We start from the raw sequence: 20,148 nt of genomic DNA, 5'->3' as shown, positions 1-20,148 counted from the left end.
AATATGTCACTTTTGGTATGAGAGCCACATTGCAAATTCAAATTTATAAGCTTTTATTACTCTCTTTAAAGGTATTAATCTGTATTTTAGAGAAAATAAAGCAAAGGTAAAATAATTTTCAGAGGTGAGAAGGAATTTTTTTAGTTATTTTTTAGATTTTATTTTAAAGGAAGAAGGTTTCTTGATGTTGAGCTGCTTTTACTAATAGAATATGACCCACCCGTCTTGTGTTTTTATACAGAGCCATTTAAAGACATGGCTTTCATTGCTCAAAGTTCTAAGGGAGAAAAAAACTTTTCCTGTTGTGCAGGGAAAAGTGACTTCAGTTTTGCTGATGTTGAGTATGCATATAACCCCAGATGGGCACACACTTTTCTTCCACAGATGTGCTATTCTAGGGAGAGATTTTTGAGTAATGTTTTTAATTTCCTTAAGTTGTCAGTGATTTAAAAACTTGGTGTCATTATAACTCTGCCATCCTACTGTGTAGAATGACATCACTGTTTTTAAACCGGGGAAGTCAACAAACATTTGCGTTGGAATTACATAGCTATGTTTCTTCTGCAGAAGAGTACTTTTAATAATTCTTTCCCTTCGTCCCTTCCCATGTCCTTCAGAATCCAAATAGTTTTTCTGAAACACAGGAAATCAGTTTCAAAAATGTTGTAATAATTGGAAGTCTGTTGTAAAAAAAAGAAAGAAGTCAATTGTACTTGTCTTGGGATGTACAAGCATGCTAAAGTAAAATTTTTATTTAATGTGTCCTTGTTGTAGGGTTACTTATTTTAGGCTTGAACTTGTTTAAAAAAGTAAATGTAATTGATTTCATAACTGGGAGGACTTTGCTTCTGCATTTCCTGACATCAAAAAGCCTGACTTTTTTTTTAGCTGACAAAGGATTAAATCGGCTGTTGTATGAAAGTAGCAATTACTCATCAACACAAGAGGGTACTACAGTGTATTCCAATTTGTGATAAGCGACGATCAATGTAGCTAACTGAGGAAAGGGTGAAAATACCACTACCTTGTTGCTATGCAAATTAAAATAAATGTAGCAGTGATTTTGAACTTTATTACTTTGACAGTGGGGAATTATGTTCTGACTTGACTAGCTGAATTACTCTGAAATGAAAAACTATCAATTTTTTAAAGCTATACCAAGAATTTTCTGATTTTAGCTGTCACTTATCTCACAAAGGCAAATTTAGGAACAACTTGCTGTCTAATCTGTTTGAGAAACAACTAAAATGTTCATGTCAAGGAAAATAATCTGCTTATGGAAACATCCGTAAAGAAGCTCAGAAAAAAAAAATACGGAACTGAAAGGTGAGAATCGGTCCATTTACACGAGCACACACTTGGTAGTGACTTACTGGTATTCTTTTCTTTCTTACTACTCATATTAGGAATTGCTGTGAACTGCAAGTATCCTTTGCCCAGATGGAATAATTAGGATTGTGGTGTGTTGCATGCGCCATTAGTGCTTGTGGTTTTGCAAAGAATGTATGCCCAATTTATTTTTAGCATTTAAGTTCTGAATGGACATGTCTGAGAGAATGTTATCTTATTGCCCAGGCCAGGAACTCTTCATTACCATCTTTTGTTTGGAGGAAAACCAGTTACCTTGAAATGGACCAGAGCACTTGGAAGACACAATTCCTTTGGCTTTGAAGAGGACTTGAAATGTTCTCATATCAAAATTTGCACAGCAGCAGGGGCCCAAGTATTAAAAATGTATCTTTAAATAGATAAGAGCATGACTCCCTAAGCTGAGCCTTTCACATGGTTTGATTCAGAGCAAAATGATTTCGACCACAGTATGCAGGCTCTATGTGTGTCTGACTGAGTCTTTTGCATTTGTGCCAAAATGTCTTTATATTTCACTGATTTTCTGCATTTGTACCAGGAGTCTTCTGTTTGGGTCCTTCAGTACTCACTGGATAGTAATTTTTTACCATCTAATGATTATATTTTAATCCAATGTCATATTTTAATTTTCTAGTAAAATAAAAAGTTGTAGCTTAGTTTAATGCTTATATGTGGAAATTTTGGGGGTGTGATAAGGCCACAGTAAAAATGGTAAACATCAGAGGTGATTATTTACCAGAATACTTAGAATACCAAATAGTGACCCAAAATAAGCAACATGTTTAAAATAGATTAACATACTACTGCTTCCATTTCAGGACTAATAGTTTGATTTAAAAATACACAGTGACTTTTAATTAGTACAGATTAAACCTAGCAGTGTGTGTTACTCATCCAGAACAAGGAGTGTTTGCAGAGGTTTGGGTTCCCGAGGGACCATGATTGTCTAATGCACTGATTCTCATTCTCCTCTTTTTGACCTGTCTGTTGCATTGAGTCCAGTTGATCTTCCTGTCTTGGAAGCACTTTATTTGCATGGCTTTCAGGGTACTGTCTCGTGGTTTTCTTCCTGTTTCACTGGCCATTCCTCCTCCATCTCCTTTATAGTTTTCTTTCCCTTTTCCAAATATTAGACTGACCTTGGGCTGAGCCTTTGGATTTTTTCTCCTCTCTTTTCTATAGTCAGTCTCTTTAAGTGAGTTTATCCAGGCCTATCTTTTTAAATGTCTTTTTAATATGCTGACAACGCCCAGATTTTTATCTTTAGTTTAGATGCCTTCCCTGGACTCCACGCCTGTATATCTACCTGCCTACTTTACATCTCCATTTGATGGTCAAATAGGCATCTCAAAATCAATTTGACAAAAATAATACTCTGCTTAGAAATAAACCAGTACCTCCCACAGTCTTGATCATTTCAGTAAATGACTTTTCTGTCCTTCCAGTCCTTCCGAATCTTGGAGCCATCCTTGACTCCTGTTTTTCAATCTTACATTCAGTGCATCAGCATTAGATTTTGTCAGGAATTGAACACTTCCGCTTCTCGCCACCTTGGTCTAAGCTACTGTTGGATCATTGCAGTTGCCTCCTGACTGGGCACTGTGCTTCCGTCCTTAGTACTTCATAGCTGTGCTCAACCGAGCAGCAAGAGTGTTCCTTCTAAAACAAGTCAGATCACCCTAGTCAGAAGCTTCAGATGGATTTCCATTTTATCATTGGAAAAGACGGGGGCTTTTGTAATTGCTCTTCTCTCTTCCTGAATCCTTCTTCCACATGTCTGCATGGCTCACACCTTGTCTTCCTTCAGGCCTTTACTAAAAAGGCATTGAGATCTTTCATGACATCCTATTTAAGATTATACACATACTTCCTCCCCCACCTACTTGCCTCATGTACTTTTTTTGACTTTTTCTCCATGGCACTTAAAACCATCTGGCATGCTATAGTACTAATTATCTTTCTTAAATCAACTTTTTGAGCTGTAATTTATGCACAGTAAAACAGTCATTTTAAGAGTATAGTTTAATGAATTTGGACAAATGTAACCACCATTCCAGTCACAATATAGAACATTGTCATCATCGTAAAAAAATGCCTTCTTGCTTCTTCCAAATTTGTTCTTCCCTCCCCCAAATCCTGCTCTTGGCAACTGATAATCTAACTTCTATCACTGTAGATTGTCTATTTTAGAACTTCATTTGGAATTATTATAGTATGTACTCATTTGTGTGGAGTATCAAGCATAATGCTTCTGAGATTCACCCACACTGCGTACATCAGGCCTTCTCAGGGAGGGTATGTGGGGCTTTAGTTCTACATATTTCAGTACCCTTACCTCTGCCCTCCTGCCTGTGCTTGCCAGCTTCATCTTCAGGTTGGCTGAGTCTGTTTCTATTAACTGAATATTCTCTTGTCTCTGGGTCACATTTTCCTGTTAATTTTAGCTATCTGTATAATTTTTTTGATCAATGTTCCAGCTGGTATTTTTGATAAATGTCCCAGCTGGTATTTTTCAGTTGTGATATAATTGACATATAACATTGTATTTGTTTCAGATGTATAACATAATGATTTGATATTTGTTTATATTGCAAAATGATCACCACAGTAAGTCTAGTTAAGATTCACCACTGCACAGTTACAAATTTTTTATTCTTGTGATGAGAACTTTTGAGTTTTACTCTCTTAGCAACTTTCAAATACACGATGCAGTATTATTAACTGTAGTCACCATGTTGTACGTTACATCCGTGTGACTTATTTTATAACTGGAAGTTTGTAAACTTTTGATGATACCCCCACCACTGACAATCACCAGTCTATTTTCTGTATCTTGAATTTGATTTTTTTTGGATTCCATATATAAGTGAGATCACACAGTATGTGTCTTTCTATGTCAGACTTATTTCACTTAGCACAAAGCCCTCAAGCTCCATCCATGTCACAAATGGCAAGAGTTCCTTCTTTTTTTGTGGATAAATAATATTCCAGTGTGTGTGTGTCACATTTTCTTTTCCACTCATCCATTGATGGACACTTAGGTTGCTTCCATGCCTTGGCTATTGTAAACAATGCTGCAGTGAATTTGGGGGTGCATATGTCTATTTGGGTTAGTGTTTGCATTGTCTCTGGATAAATACCCAGAAGTGGAATTGCTGGGTCATATGGTAGTTCTATTTTTAATTTTTTGAGAACCCTCCATACTTTCATAGTGGCTACATCAATTTATATTTCTACCAACAAGTGTTCCCTTTTCTCCATGTCCTCGTCAACACTTGTTATTTCTTGTCTTTTGATATAGCCATTCTGACAGGTGTGAATTAATATTTCATTGTGGTTTTGATTTACATTTCCCTGATGATTAGTGAAGCTGAGCACCTTTTCATGTGACCATCTATAAATCTTTAGAAAATGTCTAATCAGATCTTCTATCCATTTTTGAGTGATATTTTTTTGCTATTAAGTTGCATGAGTTCTTCATGTATTTTGGATATTAGCCCTTTATTAGATAGATGATTTGTAAATATTTTCACCTATTCCGTGGGTTGTGTTTTTGTTTTGTTGATTGTTTCCTTCACTCTGCAGAAGCTTTTTCGTTTGATGTAGTCCCATTTGTTTATTTTTGCTTTTGTTTTATTCTTTTGCATGTGGGTGTCTAGCACCATTTATTGAGGAGATTGTTCTTTCTCCATTTTATGTTCTTGGTTTCTTTGTCATAAATTAATTGACCATGTATGTGTAGGTTTATTTCTGAGCTCTTTGTTCTGTTCCATTGATGTATGTGTCTGTATTTATGTCAATATCATACTGTTTGGATTACTATAACTTTGTGATATAGTTTGAAATCAGGATGTGTGACACATTGTTTTTTTCTTTTTCAAGATTGTTTTGGCTGTTTGGGGTGTTTTTGTGGTTTGATACAGATTTTAGGATTGTTCTATTTCTGTGAAAAAATACAACTGGAATCTTGGTAAAGATTTCATTGAATCTGTAGAATGCTTTGGGTAGTATGGACATTTTTACCACTTTAATTCTTCCAGTCCATGAGCATGGAATATCTTTTCATTAGCATCTTCAATTTCTTTCCTTAATACCTTATGCTTTTCAATACATGTACAGGTCTTTCACCTTCTTGGTTAAATTTATTCCGTGATAATTTATTCTTGTGATGTGATTATAAAATGCAGTTTTCTTAATTTTTGTTTCTGATAGTGCCTGTAATGTTTTGCATGTCAACCATCTATGAGAATTCCAGTTGCTCTGCATCTTCACCAACACTTGGTATTGTTTTTTGTTGTTGCTTATTCTAGTCACTCTAATAGGTTAGGAGTGGTATCTCCTTGTGGGTTTAATTTGCAGTTGCCTAATAACTAATGATGTTGAGCATTAGTTATATGTCATTTTTTTCTCTTCTTTGATGAAGTATCCGTTTAAGTCTTTCAGCATAAAAGAGTGAATTTTATATTTTAAAATTTAACCATTTTAAAGTGTGTAACTTAGTGGTTTTTAGAATATTCATGAAATTGTGTAATCATCACCACTATCTAATTCTAGAGCATACTTCTCACTGCAGAAAGAATCCCTCAACAGCTCTGCTGTATTCCTCTCTTCCCTTGGTCCTAGGCAACCACTGATTGTTATCTGTATAGACTTGTCTTTCTGGACCATTTCTTGTAAAATGGAATCATCCAATCATAGAGTATATGTGTCTGTTCAGCATTATTATTTTTTAAAATATCATTGATATATAATCTTATGAAGGTTTCACATGAACAACATTATGGTTTCAATATTCACCCATATTATCAAGTCTTCTATACATTTTGTCACTGTCAGCATAGTAAGATGCTGTAGTCATTACTTGTCTTCTTTGTACAGCATTATGTTTTAAAGGTTAATCCCTGTTGTAGCATGTTATCAGTACTTCATTTCTTTATATTACTTAATAATATTTCATTGTATGGATATATTACATTTTATCCATGCATCAGTTGATGAACATTTGAATTATTTTCAGTTTTTGGCTATCATGAATAATCTACTTTGAACATTTATGTACAAGTTTTTGTGCACATATATATGTATATGAAAATGTGTCTACACACACACACAAACATACATGTATGTATGTTCATTTCTTTTGGTTATATTCCTAGGAATAGAATTGCTAGGACATATGGTAACTTTATGCTTAACTTTTTGAGGAACTACCAGAGTGTTTTCCATAGCAGCTGCACCATTTTTTTGTATCCACCAGCAATGTACAAGAGTTCCAATTTCTCCATATCCTTTCTCAACACCTGTTACTATCTTTTTGATTATTGCCATCCTAGTGGGTGTGATTGTACTTTTACTTTGAACCTACGTCTTTTCCTTTTCTTAAGTAGATTTCTTGGTGATTGCATTTAGTTGGGTCATGCTTTATTATCCAGTCTGACCATCTTTGTCCTTTAATTGGGGTGTTTAGATACTTATATTTCAAGTAATTGTTATGATTGGATTTAAATTTATTGCCTTGCTCCCTGTTTTCTATTTGCTTCATTTGTTCTTTATTCCTTTTCCCCTCTTTTTCTGTCTTCTTTTAGATTATTTTTTATGATTCTATTTTATCTTCACTCTTGGCTTATTAGTCCTTAGTAAAAACATTTTTTATTAAGTGATTTTTTCTATTTTTTATAGTATATGTCTTTATCATAATCTACTTTGTAATATTATACCACTTCATCTTATTATATTTCAAATCCCCCTACCTTTCCTTTTTAAAAATTGTTATACTTTTTACATATGTTATGAAACATACAATATATTGTTTGTATTTTGCTTTAGATCAGGAGTTGGCGGGCTTGTTTTATAATAGGCCAGGTAGTAAAAATTTTGGCTTTGCTGAACATATGGTCTCAGTCACAACAGTCTCTCTTAACTGTGCCACAGTTAACTATCTTTTAAAATGATTAAAGAAAACATGTCTGTTATATTTAGCTTAATTTATACTATTTCCAGTGCTTTTCATTTCTTTGAAAGTTGCCATATTAACATACTTCTGCTGGAAGAACTACCATTAAGATTTCATGTGTTTGCCGGAATACACTCTCTCAGCTTTGTTTGAATTTCCTCTTCATTTTTGAAGATATTTTCACTGTGTATGTAATGCTGGGTTAATAGTTTTTTTCTTTCAGTAGTTTCAAAATATTCCATTGTCTTCTGCCTTACATAGTTTGTGTAAAGAAGTTTGCTGAAACTCTGTTTCTCTGTATCATTTCTCTGGCTGCCTTGAAGATTTTCTCTTTATCTTGGATTTTCAGAAGTTTGCTTATGCTATGTCTAGTTTTGTTTGTATTTACTTTGCTTGGGTTTTTATAAGTGTCTTGGAACTGTGATTTGGTAGGGTTTTTTTTCATTTGTTTTGGAAAATTCTTATCCATTATCACTTCAAATGTTTGTTCTCCATTCTCTTCTATGTATATGTTAGACTGCTTAATATTATCTCTTAGATCTTGCATAGTAGATCCTGTTTCTTTGTTTAATTTATCTTACTGTTTATTTCTGTTTTTTCATTTGTGTTTTAGTGTGGTAGACCATAACCCATGATAAAGCCAGCTTATAGTTGCACATTCTTAAGGGACAGTTTTGTTGTTTAATTTGATTTACTACAAAGGTGTAGATAGACAAGTTTATTCTATTTTACCCTACTGAGAGGCCAGTTTATTTCTTCTTGACTCTTAGACTGGAGGTGGAACCCTTTAGGAGCCTGGCTTTAATTGAGGATTCTCTAATAGCATTCTTATTTTGGATGGTCCCTAGGTTTTATCTCCTATTTCTATGCCAGTGTCAGTGCTCACAGTCTCCAGGATTCAGTGGACGCCCTCAAGGTGAAAGCCAGTTCATTGCTTTCTTATCTGCCAGAATTCCAGATTTTACTTTATATTAGGCTTCTGTGGAATCTTCCCTTTGTATTTGTGCAGCAAAATGTTAAAATTTGTTTTGTTTTTTGTTTTTAATCAGGAAGTGTGTTTAGGGTATCCACTTTGCATTATGCCAAAACAGAAGTCTTTACTCCCTTCAGCATTCCACAATATGGATGTATTATAACTTTTAAATTGCATCTTTACTAAGGGATTTGGTCCTTTCTTTCTCCTAAAAAATTATGAAGTAAACATTTTTTTGCATGTAGATCTTTGTATGCATGCAAATAGTTTTCATCACCAGTGGAATTAGGGAAAGAAGCAAGATAGGCTCATTCTTGTTCAGCCCTTTCTGTGCCATTTAATTTGTGGATGCCTTAAATGCTATTAGAATATATTTTCAGATGTCCTCTAAAAATTTCTCTCCCAAACAAAATGCATCATCATAGGCATATTGTTGTCTCTGGATAGTATAAATCCAGGTGACCATTCTTCAGAAGTGCACCCAAAAGATGAATTGCCATCTGATGCTGGATTGTGTTGTGCGGGTGAGCAACACTTTGTTTCATGCTGAGTCATATGAGTGGAAGTCATGTACCAACTTGCAGGACAATTCAGAACATAGCCTCTGATGATTCACAAATACAAAAAGTCCAAAAGTTATCACAAAACTATATTTTTCAGATGACATAATTACAAATAACTGAGGAAATAAAACAGTAAGCCATAAGTCCTTGAGAGTTGACAGTTCAGGACCACATGGCATTGACTCTAGTCTAGATTGTATAGTCCTGAATATGGTAAGTACATTCTCTGCATATCGTTTGTCATATGAAAAGAGTTTCCCTCTTCATGGTTTATTTTTCCTCTGTGGCACATTCTGGACTCCAGAGTCTTTTATCTACCATTTGGCTTTCCATGGACTATCAGAACTATCAGGTGGGATAGTTGTGAGAGTCTCTACTTTGAGAAACTGTGTACATAATATTTATTTGATATATGACTCATAATTATGTTATTATGATAGCTCCTTTATCTTCAAAATAGCATCTGATAGTTCATTGCCTTCTTAACAATAGTTAGGTATTTTCTAATAACTTTTTCCAGAAATGCAAATGTTTCTTGGGGTACTTTCCAATCTCCACATATTATACCTTTGGCATTTTTTTTTTTTTTTTTTTTTTTTCAATTAGCAATAATCGCGCCTCGGATAAACCTCATTGGCTATGATACTGCCACTGCGCAAAGCTATACCTTTGGCATTTTTATAATTGAGGGCCAAACCAAATTTTCTGTAAGTTTTTTGTTTGAACTTTTATTGTGTAATTATTTTTATTTTTATTTTTTTGAGAGGGCATCTCTCATATTTATTGATCAAATGGTTGTTAACAACAATAAAATTCTGTATAGGGGAGTCAATGCTCAATGCACAATCATTAATCCACCCCCAGCCTAATTCTCGTCAGTCTCCAATCTTCTGAAGCATAACGAACAAGTTCTTACATGGTGAACAAATTCTTACATAGTGAATAAGTTCTTACATGGTGAACAGTACAAGGGCAGTCATATCACAGAAAGTTTCGGTTTTGATCACTCATTATGAACTATAAACAATCAGGTCAAATATGAATATTCATTTGATTTTTATACTTGATTTATATGTGAATCCCACATTTTTCCCTTTATTATTATTATTATTATTTTTTAAATAAAATGCTGAAGTGGTAGGTAGATGCAAGATAAAGGTAGAACACATAGTTTAGTGTTGTAAGAAAGCAAATGTAGATGATCAGGTCTGTGCCTGTAGACTATGTGTTAATCCAAGCTAGACAAGGGCAGTAATACATCCACAGATGCAGAAGATTTCTGTCAAAACAGGGGGGGTGAGGTTCTAAGCCTCACCTCTGTTGATCCCCAATTTCTCACCTGATGGCCCCCCTGCAACTATGCCTGTCTTAGGTTGTTCCTCCCTTGAGGAATCTTACCCGTCTCTGGCTAACCAGTCATCTTCCGGGGCCATACAGGGAAATGTAAAGTTGCTAAGTGAGAGAGAAGCAATATTGTTTGAAAAGGTTAGCTTTTTACTTCTTTGCAGATTTATGCCCTGCGGCTTCTATGCCCAGCCGTGTAATTATTTTTTAACATTGACATCTGCGTTTATGCAATGCTCATCCTTGTTTAAAACTTTTATGGCTGAGATGTCTTAGGTTTATAACAGGTTGGCCAGCTTTGGTGACATCTTGCTGGCCTTTGAAGTTGGCACAATCCAGTATAGCTGCCTTTGGGGTGTGTGGCCATGGAAAAACATGTTTTTGTTGTTGAGTGTTTTTGCTTTCTAGTAATTTTATTTTTTGCTCAAGGGATTTTGTATCTGTTGAGATATTTTATTTTTAAAGGCCACACAAGTAATGACTTGACCTCTAATCTTAGCTTTGAAAATTTTCCAGACACTAATAAAGATAATGTCTGATGACCTATTATTTGAGAATACTAACTAGCCAGCAGTTAGTGCTATTTAAAAATGTATATTTTACTCTGAAAAATATTTCCATGGCTAAAATATTTTCTTAGTAAAATTGTGCATGTAATGACAATTTGAATTTATAAATACTAGATTTGTAATATTTTTTATATGGTGTCACAGAGATTTAGTACAGTTCAAAACAACTCTTCTCAAATACTATACTAAAAATTAGTTCTGAGGAAAATATTTTATAAACCAAAATCTTATCAGAAATAACACCTGTCTCTTGGACTAATAATACTTTGGACACAAAGGGTTTTATAGTCTTGTTTGGTTTGCATGATGTGAGCTGTCTTTGTAGTAAGTATATGAGTATGATTTTTACAAAGAATCAAGTTACTACTGAAGACTAGGATTATCAATTAAATTATCTCATCTGTCCATTTCAGAACACAAGCTTCATAAATTAGTAAAGAGAAGTTCAGCAGACTGCACTGATACGTGTGCCAAGGTGTATTCATTAAGAAGAGGAAGGGAAAAGCAGTTTTCTCCTAGATGTCTGAGCAAAGCAAGAGTTGCCTTTTTTGGTCTCTCTTTACTTATCTTATGTCTATAATAATAGCTCCACTTGGTAAGAACCTGCCTAGACAGAGTTGTTTTTCTGAGAGTGGTAGAGGAAACTGCAGATTGCTATCTTGATGTGTTTTCTTGTTTGGCCTTTTCTTAAAGGCAGACGCATAGATCAATTTAACAGAATAGAAAGCCTGGAATTAAAACCACACATAAATGGTCAATTAATTTATGAAGTAGGCAGGAATAAATGATGGGAAAAGGATAGTCTTTTCAATAAATGATATTGGGAAAACTGGACAGCTACATGCAAAAGAATGAGTCTGGACCACTATCATACAACATACACAAAAATTATGTATACAACAAATACCCAAGTCAAATGGATTAAAGACTTGAATGTAAGACCTGAAACCATGAAACTCCTAGAAGAAAACATGTGGTAAGCTCCTCCACATCAGACTTGCAGTGTGCTTTGGATCTGACTCCAAAGCCAAGGGCAACAGAAGCAAAAATATACACATGGGACTGTATCAGACTGAAAAGCTTCTGCACAGTGAAGGAAACCATCGACAAAGCAAAAAGGCAGCCTGCTGAATGGGAGAAGGTATTTGCAAATCATATATTGATAAGGGGTTAATATACAAAATATGGAACGCTCATACAACTCAGTAACAAAAAAACAGTCCAGTTTAAAAATGGGCAAAGGATCTGAATAGACATTTTTTCCAAAGAAGATATTCAGTTGGCCAATAGACACATGAAAAGATGCTGCACATCACTAATCGTCAGGGAAATGCAATGAAAACCACAATGAGACACCACCTCAAGGCAGTCAGAATGGCTATTATCAAAAAGACAACAAGTGTTGGCAGGGATGTGGAGAAAAAGAAAACCTCATGCGCTATTGGTGGAAATGTAGATTGGTGTAGTCACTATAGAGGACAGTATGGAGGTTCCTAAAAAGATTAAAAATAGGATTACTTTTTGATCCAGCAGTTCCACTTCTGGGTAGTCATCTGAAGAAAACGAAAACACTGATTTGAAAAGATACATGCCCTCTTACCTATGTTCATTGCAGCATTATTTACAATAGTTGAGGTGTGGAAACAACATGAGTTTCCATCTATAGATGAATGGATTAAAAAAAGACGTTACATATGTATGAGAATTGGATAATAGCCTTAAAAATTTTAAGAATGACCTCCTGCCATTTGTGATAACGTGGATGGACTTTGCATTATGTTAAGTGAAATAAGACCGAGAAAAGACAAATGCTGCCTGACTTCTTCACCTGTAAGTGGAATCTAAAAACAAAACCAAACCAAAGTAAGACTCATAGATACAGAGAACAGAGCGCTGGTTGCCAGAAGGGAGTTGAGGACAAAATGGGTGAAAATGATCAAGAGGTACAAACTTGCAGTTATAAAGTAAGTCATGGTGATGTATAGCATAGGGAATACAGTCAGTAATATTGTATTAACTTTTTGTGGTGACAGGTGGCAACTAGATTTATCATGGTGATCAGTTTGCAGTGTGTATAAATGTTGAATAACTGTTGTACACGTGAAACTAGTAGGATACTGTATGTATATTATACTTCAGTAAGCACTCCTTCCCCCCCCAAAAAAGAGATGATGTTAAGTTCTTTGTTGTTAAACTCGCGTTTTATGCAAAGAGAAGAAACAGTCTGTTTAATTAATTGTAATCTTTACTTGAAATCTGTTACAGCTAAATTAGACAATTCTGAAAGGGATTTGAGGAATTAAGGTTTTCCTTTGGTTCCAATGGATGGGAAATATTTCAGTCCACTTACTTGAGACTATAAAAGAGTTTGTTCTTTCCCCACATCAAGAATTATGAAGATAAAGTCACAAAACAGATTCAGGGTTAATTTTTAAAGCTTTGTCATATTTCCATCCTCATCAGTTGTAAATAATGTGCCTGATTGTAAAATGGAAAAAGTTGAGATTTTCCACTTATGCATTTTGAGCTTTTCAGAGGTATTATACACTCTGGAAATAATAATAAAAGATACTAGGCCTTATACAGTGCTTTTTGTGTGAGGAACTCATATAAACACTAATGCATTGATCCTAACACAGTACTTGATTGTGACTTTAAAAGGTCATGAGTTACTGCTGTAACAACAAAAAAAATAGAGAAAGATTGGAGGGGAAGCTCTGATTTACAAATATTGTTTAAAAAATATCTACTTAAGCTGATACAGATAACTGAAAAATAAAAATTATGGGTTTTTAAAATTATTGTTTGTTAACTTTTCTCTTAGCATATAATAAATTTTGTAATTTTTCTTTTATTCATGAATTTACTCGAAGCCTGATCCCCTTCTTAGACCAGAAAGCAGAATTTACTTCTACACTTCCATTCCTTTTCAGAGAAGAACGCTTAAGCCTTTGGTGGTTTCTTGAATTTGCCACATTAACATGACAATGCATTTCATTTGTCCTGAGTTGGGAGGTCATCGTTTTACTTTTCTTAGTTTAACATTTGTGGTACATAGCTGTTGGTTTTGATGAATATTTGGTGGTCATGTGACTTAACTTCAGCTTTTTCGTGTTTTATAGGTTTATTCTTCAATCCAAGGAGGTAATTCACAATCAGCTGTTAGAGAAACAGAAAATAGCAGAAGAAAAAATTAAAGAATTGGAAGTAAGTTTTGACTGAATGTTGATAGTAGTAGTCAGCTTTTAGGAAAAAAGTAATTATCTCACTTTCATATTAAATGAAAGTATATGCCTGTCAACATGTCACATTGTTTTCATTTGTTCTGATTGTGTTAGAGCTATGAAGCAGTCATATTCAGGCAGTGTATAAAACAAAAAAAAAATCTTTGAATCTGTGGGGAATTTTGAAGAAGATAGGATGCTTTTAACCATGAACATGTCTGTTCTTAAAAACAACAACAAAAGAAAAATATGTAACATATTTAGGACCACATATTGTGGTGGGTGGGCATGAGAGGGGGTAGTAATGGTAGTTAAAGGATCTTGATACATGTCTGTTTTACACATTATAATTCCTTTAACATAGATCAGGCTCTAGACAAGACTGAGTAGTAAGTTGTAACTAATTGACTCTGAAGGTTGGTGCTTCAGTGAGGAAAACAATTTTTTTTTTTAGCTAGGGAAAAAGATGATAGATGATAGGTAAGAGTAATTTAGTAAATTTTTGAAAAATTGGGAGTTTATTACTACAGTTTCCTTATATGTTAAGACCTTTAATGAGATTTTCTTCTTGGGCTTTGGTGAAATGTCCAACCTGTATATAGTAAAAGTTGGGCTAGACAAACAACTGGTTATTAATTCTTTGGGACCAAGATTTCCTGAGATGGGGGTGGATACAATGATTTCATAGGTCACTTTATCTAATTTCTGTGAGTACTATTTGAGGCAGTGGTTCAGAATCTGACTCAGCCCTCTGCTGAATTGATGAGACACCCCTGTAACCTCCTGGGGATTTCTCAGGGGCACCAAGTTGGCATGGCCTGGGCAAGCATGTAGTGTCTTAAGGTTACATAGGCTTGTTTTTGTTTGACCACTGATGATAATTTAGACAAACTTGATAATAGATTTACAGCTTAGAAAGATGTATTGTAAAAACAAAACAAATAAGCAAACAAATCTCATACTGTAGTTATTGTATCCTATTTTGTCAGCACAACTATACCAGATTGAATTTTATATTCTCTAGTGTTTTCAAGCAAAAGTATCTCAAATAACTCCAAGTAAAACTATTTCATATAGATAACAAGAAATGTTTTTTGCAGCTGTGTAGGTAAATGTATCTAAAAATTGTCCTGATTAATGAGTAGTAAGACACAAAGTAATGTGTTTATAATTCTCTTTTTATGAAAACAAAAAGCAAGATCTGTGTATGAACATTGAAAATGATACGTAAGCATATAAACACTGGCTACTCTAAGGAAATTAGATGGGACATGGGGATGAAATTATTTTTTTCATGTAATCTGTGTATTTGGTAAATTGTAACAAGTATGTGTTAACTTTTATATAAAACATTATCAAGGTAAGATTGCCACAGATAATGATTTTAGTGTATTTTTGGTTCTGATGAGTATTATGAAATATATTTTCCAAAAGTTTTCTTTCATTGAGTCTTTCAAATACTAGTAGAGTATCCTGATATCTGACAGATAATAAAGGTAGATGAGCTGGCATGTAGGTGCCTGTTGGAAATGCTTATTATAGCAACATAACCAGCATAAACTTGCCTCTACTCAAAGAAATTTTATTTTGCTGTTTTTCTTTTTTCTTTCATTTTACATGTTACTTAAATTATAAAAGCGATATAATGTAAGGTGCTATAAAAAAGAAAAGCAGTCAAACAAAAATTAAATAATTAAACAAATTTACAACTTTCCTCTCTTCACACACTCCCAAATGTTACCTTTGGTGATTATTTGTGTGTGTATCATTTCGAACTTTCCTACATTTTATACACATTCATATGTATAGATAAATAACTTTTTAAAATAAAGAAGCATTATGCTGTATATATTTTTTCATTTGACAATGAATCTTTCCATTTTAGTAATAGAAATCTAGTTTATATTCAACTTGTCTTTTTCCATTTCTCCTGCTATTATAGGTTTCTCATTCCTCAGTATTCAATTATTGCATGATCCCTACCTCTGCATTTAGTAGACTCTCCAATATTGCCTTAACCTGCATTTTTTTTTTTTTTTTTTTTTTTGAGAGGGCATCTCTCATATTTATTGATCAAATGGTTGTTAACAACAATAAAATTCAGTATAGGGGGGTCAACGCTCAATGTACAATCATTAATCCATCTCAAGCCTAATTCTCGTCAGTCTCCAATCTTCTGAAGCATAACGAACAAGTTCTTACATGGTGAACGAATTCTTACATAGTGAATAAATTCTTATATGGTGAACAGTACAAGGGCAGTCATCACAGAAACTTTCGGTTTTGATCATGCAATATGACCTATAAACAATCAGGTCAAATATGAATATTCGTTTGATTTTTGTACTTGATCTATATGTTGATCCCTCATTTCTCCTACTATTATTATTATTTTTATTTTTAATAAAATGCTGAAGTGGTAGGTAGATGCAAGATAAAGGTAGAAAACATAGTTTAGTGCTGTAAGAAGGCAAATGTAGATGATCAGATGATCAGGTGTGTGCCTATGGACTAAGTATTAATCCAGGCTAGACAAGGGCATCAAGACATCCACGGATGCAGAAGATTTCTCTCAAAGCAGGGGGGGTGAGGTTCTGAGCCTCACCTCTGTTGATCCCCAAATTCTCACCTGATGGCCCCCCTGCGACTGTGCCTGTCTTAGGTTGTTCCTCCCTTGAGGAATCTTACCCGTCTCTGGCTAACCAGTCATCTTCCGGGGCCATACAGGGAAATGTAAAGTTCTTAACCTGCATTTTTAATAGTACTACCTACTATACACTCTCTTCCCTTCCCTGAAGTAATCCTATACTTTTCCACTGCCATACCTTTACAGTTTTATTATTTACTTCAGCCTTAATGTATACATGTGCACACACCCATGTGTGCACTCATGCACACATGCTTTGGGAATCGGAGTGTTTGGGTTCAGTTATAGTGAGTTACTGAGAGAGGTGTCAGATCTTCCTTCATGATATTAATCAGTTTTTCTCAGTCTTTCAGTTTTATGGGCAGTGGTATTTAGAGACTACTCTCTGGGTGCTCAGAGTGCTCATTATTACCGTATACATAGTTCAGAGGATGTGTCTGATTTTGTTCTATATGTTAGAATTCCTCAGCCCTTTTAAAGATAGCAGTCCACTGACTTTTAGCTTCCCGTGTTGCTGTTGAGAAGTCAACTGTCAAATTGTTGTTCCTCTGTCTTTTCTCTTTGGCTACTTTTAATATTGTCTTTTTATCTTTCACACTTTGTAGTTTCTTTGGGATATATTTGGGTCTGATTTAATTAAAAAATTTTTTTCTTAATCCTACTTGGATTAAGTTGGGTTTCCTGAATCTGAGGATTAGTGTCTTTCATCAGTTCTGAAAAATTCTTATCATCTGTGAATATTACTTATTCTCTCTCTTCTCTATTAAATGGTATTTCCTTCAGGAATTTTCCCTCACCTTTAAACCAGCTGTCCTCACCATCTATAGTAGCATCTTAATTGGTTTTTCCATGTCCAGATTTCCCCCTTCCAACCTTTTAACATATTTAAGCCAGAACAACCTTTGTAAAGTGTTGTATCTGGTCGTGTTACTCCTGTATGTTAAAACTCATTATTATTCTTAGGGTAAAGTTCAAACTCATCCACATAGTTTCAAGGCTCTTTATGAAATGCCTTCAGTTTATTTCTCTCATCTCCCTCATTTCTTCTGCCTTCTCTTACACTGTATGCTCCAGCCATAAGGAAATACTCTGTTTTTATAAGTTGCTGTGCTTTGTTTCTACTGGGTCTGTGCAAAAGTAGTTCCCTCTGCCTGGGAATTTCTGCCCTTACCTACTTCATCTATTAATCCTTAAGATCTTAGTTTCCGGCTACTCCTGAGAAACATTTTGATTCTTCAATCTTAAATTAGGTGCTTTTTCCTTGATCTTTCACATTATTCTATTAGTTTCATAGCACAATGTGGGAATTTGGGTCTGTAAACTGTCACCAGTTGAAGTAATTAAAGTTAGCCTTGAAAAACTGACCTCCCCCTAACCCCTAACCCCCACCTTCAAGCTTTGTAGTTGAACTTCTGACTTATGTGCAACTTAACTACTAACAGCCTACTGTTGACTGGAAGCTTTACTTATAAATAGTTGATTAACACGTATTTTATATGTCACATGTAATATATACCATTTTCTTACAGTGAAGCAAACTAGAGAAAAGAGAATGTTATTAAAATCATAAGGAAGAGGAAATACATTTATAGGACTGTACAATATTTATTTAAAAAAATCCCTGTTGTAAGTGGACTTAACGTAGTTCCAACCCATTTTGTTCAAGGGTCAACTGTACAAGTATGGTTTCCTATTACTTGGGAAGCTTGATACAGGTTCATAGCTCTACGTAGTTTTTCCCAAGGCCTCCCAGTTGTTGCTCCTTTAAAATCTATAGTCTCTTCTTCTCGGCCCTAGCATTTCTTACCATTCCAACCTGTTTCATCTTAATCCTATTTAATTACTATCATTATCATTAAGTTCTACCCCAGATACCTTACAATTAAGTTGGGTAGGCAAAATTTATGCATAATTGTGTAGACAAGTGCCAGGATGTTTCGATTTAGCATGTTTTCATCTCTGAAGGACTAAGGTTATTTTTGTTCTGGGTCCATAGGTCTAGTTTTTGATCAAAGCTGTTAACTTGGCCCACTTTATGTGCCTCTCTACCCACTACCAACAGTTTATATAAATGACATTATGGATAAACTTTTTCTATGATATAGGTGCTAGTCTGATTCAGATTCTGATTTGAGAGCCTATTTCCATTAGTATTTACTAGACTCCCTTTTATTTACACTGTTTCTTTATGATTGTCCCACACCCCCAGTCTTTCTTTATTTGTGAATGCAGAACTTACCTAGAATTTGTTTAGTTTTTGGTAACACTGTTAAGGCTGCGCCCATAGTTTTTGATAATGCTGTTAATGCTGTGCCTACATTGTCAACCAACCTGTTGGCCTCACCCGCTGGTCCTTTCCTCTGATGGAGCAAAGGTAGGGGGTTCTATAACCCTGTCCTTATGTCCCCTTGATAGGGAGTCACATTACTCATAAGAATGGTAGAAACAAATATTGTCTTGACCTTGGGAGATAGTCTTACTGTCTTTTCCTTCTTAAAACTCCATATTTATATTTTAATACCCCTATGTTGTGTTATTCTTCAGACTATAATAATTTTACTGGGATTGATTAGGAAATATTTTCCTAACAGACTCACAATATGATAGTGTTATGTATATTTTTATCTTTCCTTTATAAAGACAATAAAGGAGGGAATATCACCGTTCCAGCCTAGTGGTGATTAGTAGACCAATGATGCTGATCCTTGTGAAGAGGAAATATGAAATGGTGGCTCTCGTGTGATAGAGTAACTGCTATTTATGTCATTGAGGGAATTCTCTACCTTTAAAAAATACTGATTTTTAAATACTAAATTTAAAAATAAAATTTTAAAGTAAAAATGCTTTTAAAAAATACTTTTTAAAGCTGGCTGAGTGTAATACATAATGCAGTATATGTTATCATTAGGAAAGTACAAAAGCATAGTTTTTTAAGATGACATTAATGTAATTGGGATTTGAAAGTACGACTGAGTCTCATCTGTCTTTCTAAAACTAATTTTCTGTTTGAAATGTACAGCATTGCTACAAAGGGAGTAGAAGTCTTTTTTTTTTGAGAAAACAAAGTTCAGTTAAAAACTTGTCAATAGATTGAGGAGATACATATCTTGTAAAGAGTAAAAAATACATCCTATGTTTGTGCTCACTTTTTTGGAGATAAGAAAGAAAGAATTACTATGGACTTGTTTTGCAGTTGTAAAATCTTAGACTCAGCATTCATTTGAACCAGAACTCAATTTCTGAATCCATGTCTTATGAATCTCATCTATTTAGAATCCTTGAGATAACTAAGCTTTCAGTGATGTCGTCAAACACATTTTGACCACCATTCTCTTATGTTTTCTCCCTTGTTCTAGATGGGGGGCCAAACAGTTACTGCTCAGGCTCATCTTTCTTCAGCCTAAAGTCCCCATTATATTTTAGGCACTTACATATTAACTGGTTGAGCACCTTCCTTACCCACTATCTCTGGCATAGTTACCACCCCTTCCACCACCCTGGTTAGCT

At 34.5% G+C, this 20,148-nt stretch overlaps 1 protein-coding gene and 1 pseudogene across 2 annotated transcripts in view; one reads left to right on the top strand and one right to left on the bottom strand.

Moving 5' to 3' along the window:
• PFDN1 (prefoldin subunit 1) overlaps positions 1 to 20,148 on the top strand; it is a 56,142-nt gene that overhangs the window by 7,598 nt on the left and 28,396 nt on the right. For both annotated transcript variants that reach the window (XM_073221798.1, XM_073221799.1), the window contains exon 3: positions 13,893 to 13,977. In XM_073221798.1, the coding sequence (XP_073077899.1) occupies positions 13,893 to 13,977 (85 nt within the window). The remainder of the gene's footprint in view (positions 1 to 13,892; positions 13,978 to 20,148) is intronic.
• On the bottom strand, positions 9,393 to 9,520 carry LOC140846309 (U4 spliceosomal RNA; annotated as a pseudogene).

This window comes from Manis javanica, chromosome 14, assembly GCF_040802235.1.
Source record: "Manis javanica isolate MJ-LG chromosome 14, MJ_LKY, whole genome shotgun sequence".
Taxonomy (NCBI): Eukaryota; Metazoa; Chordata; class Mammalia; order Pholidota; family Manidae; genus Manis; species Manis javanica.
Note: the sequence above shows the minus strand (reverse complement) of the source record. Positions and strands in the feature narration are given on the sequence as shown.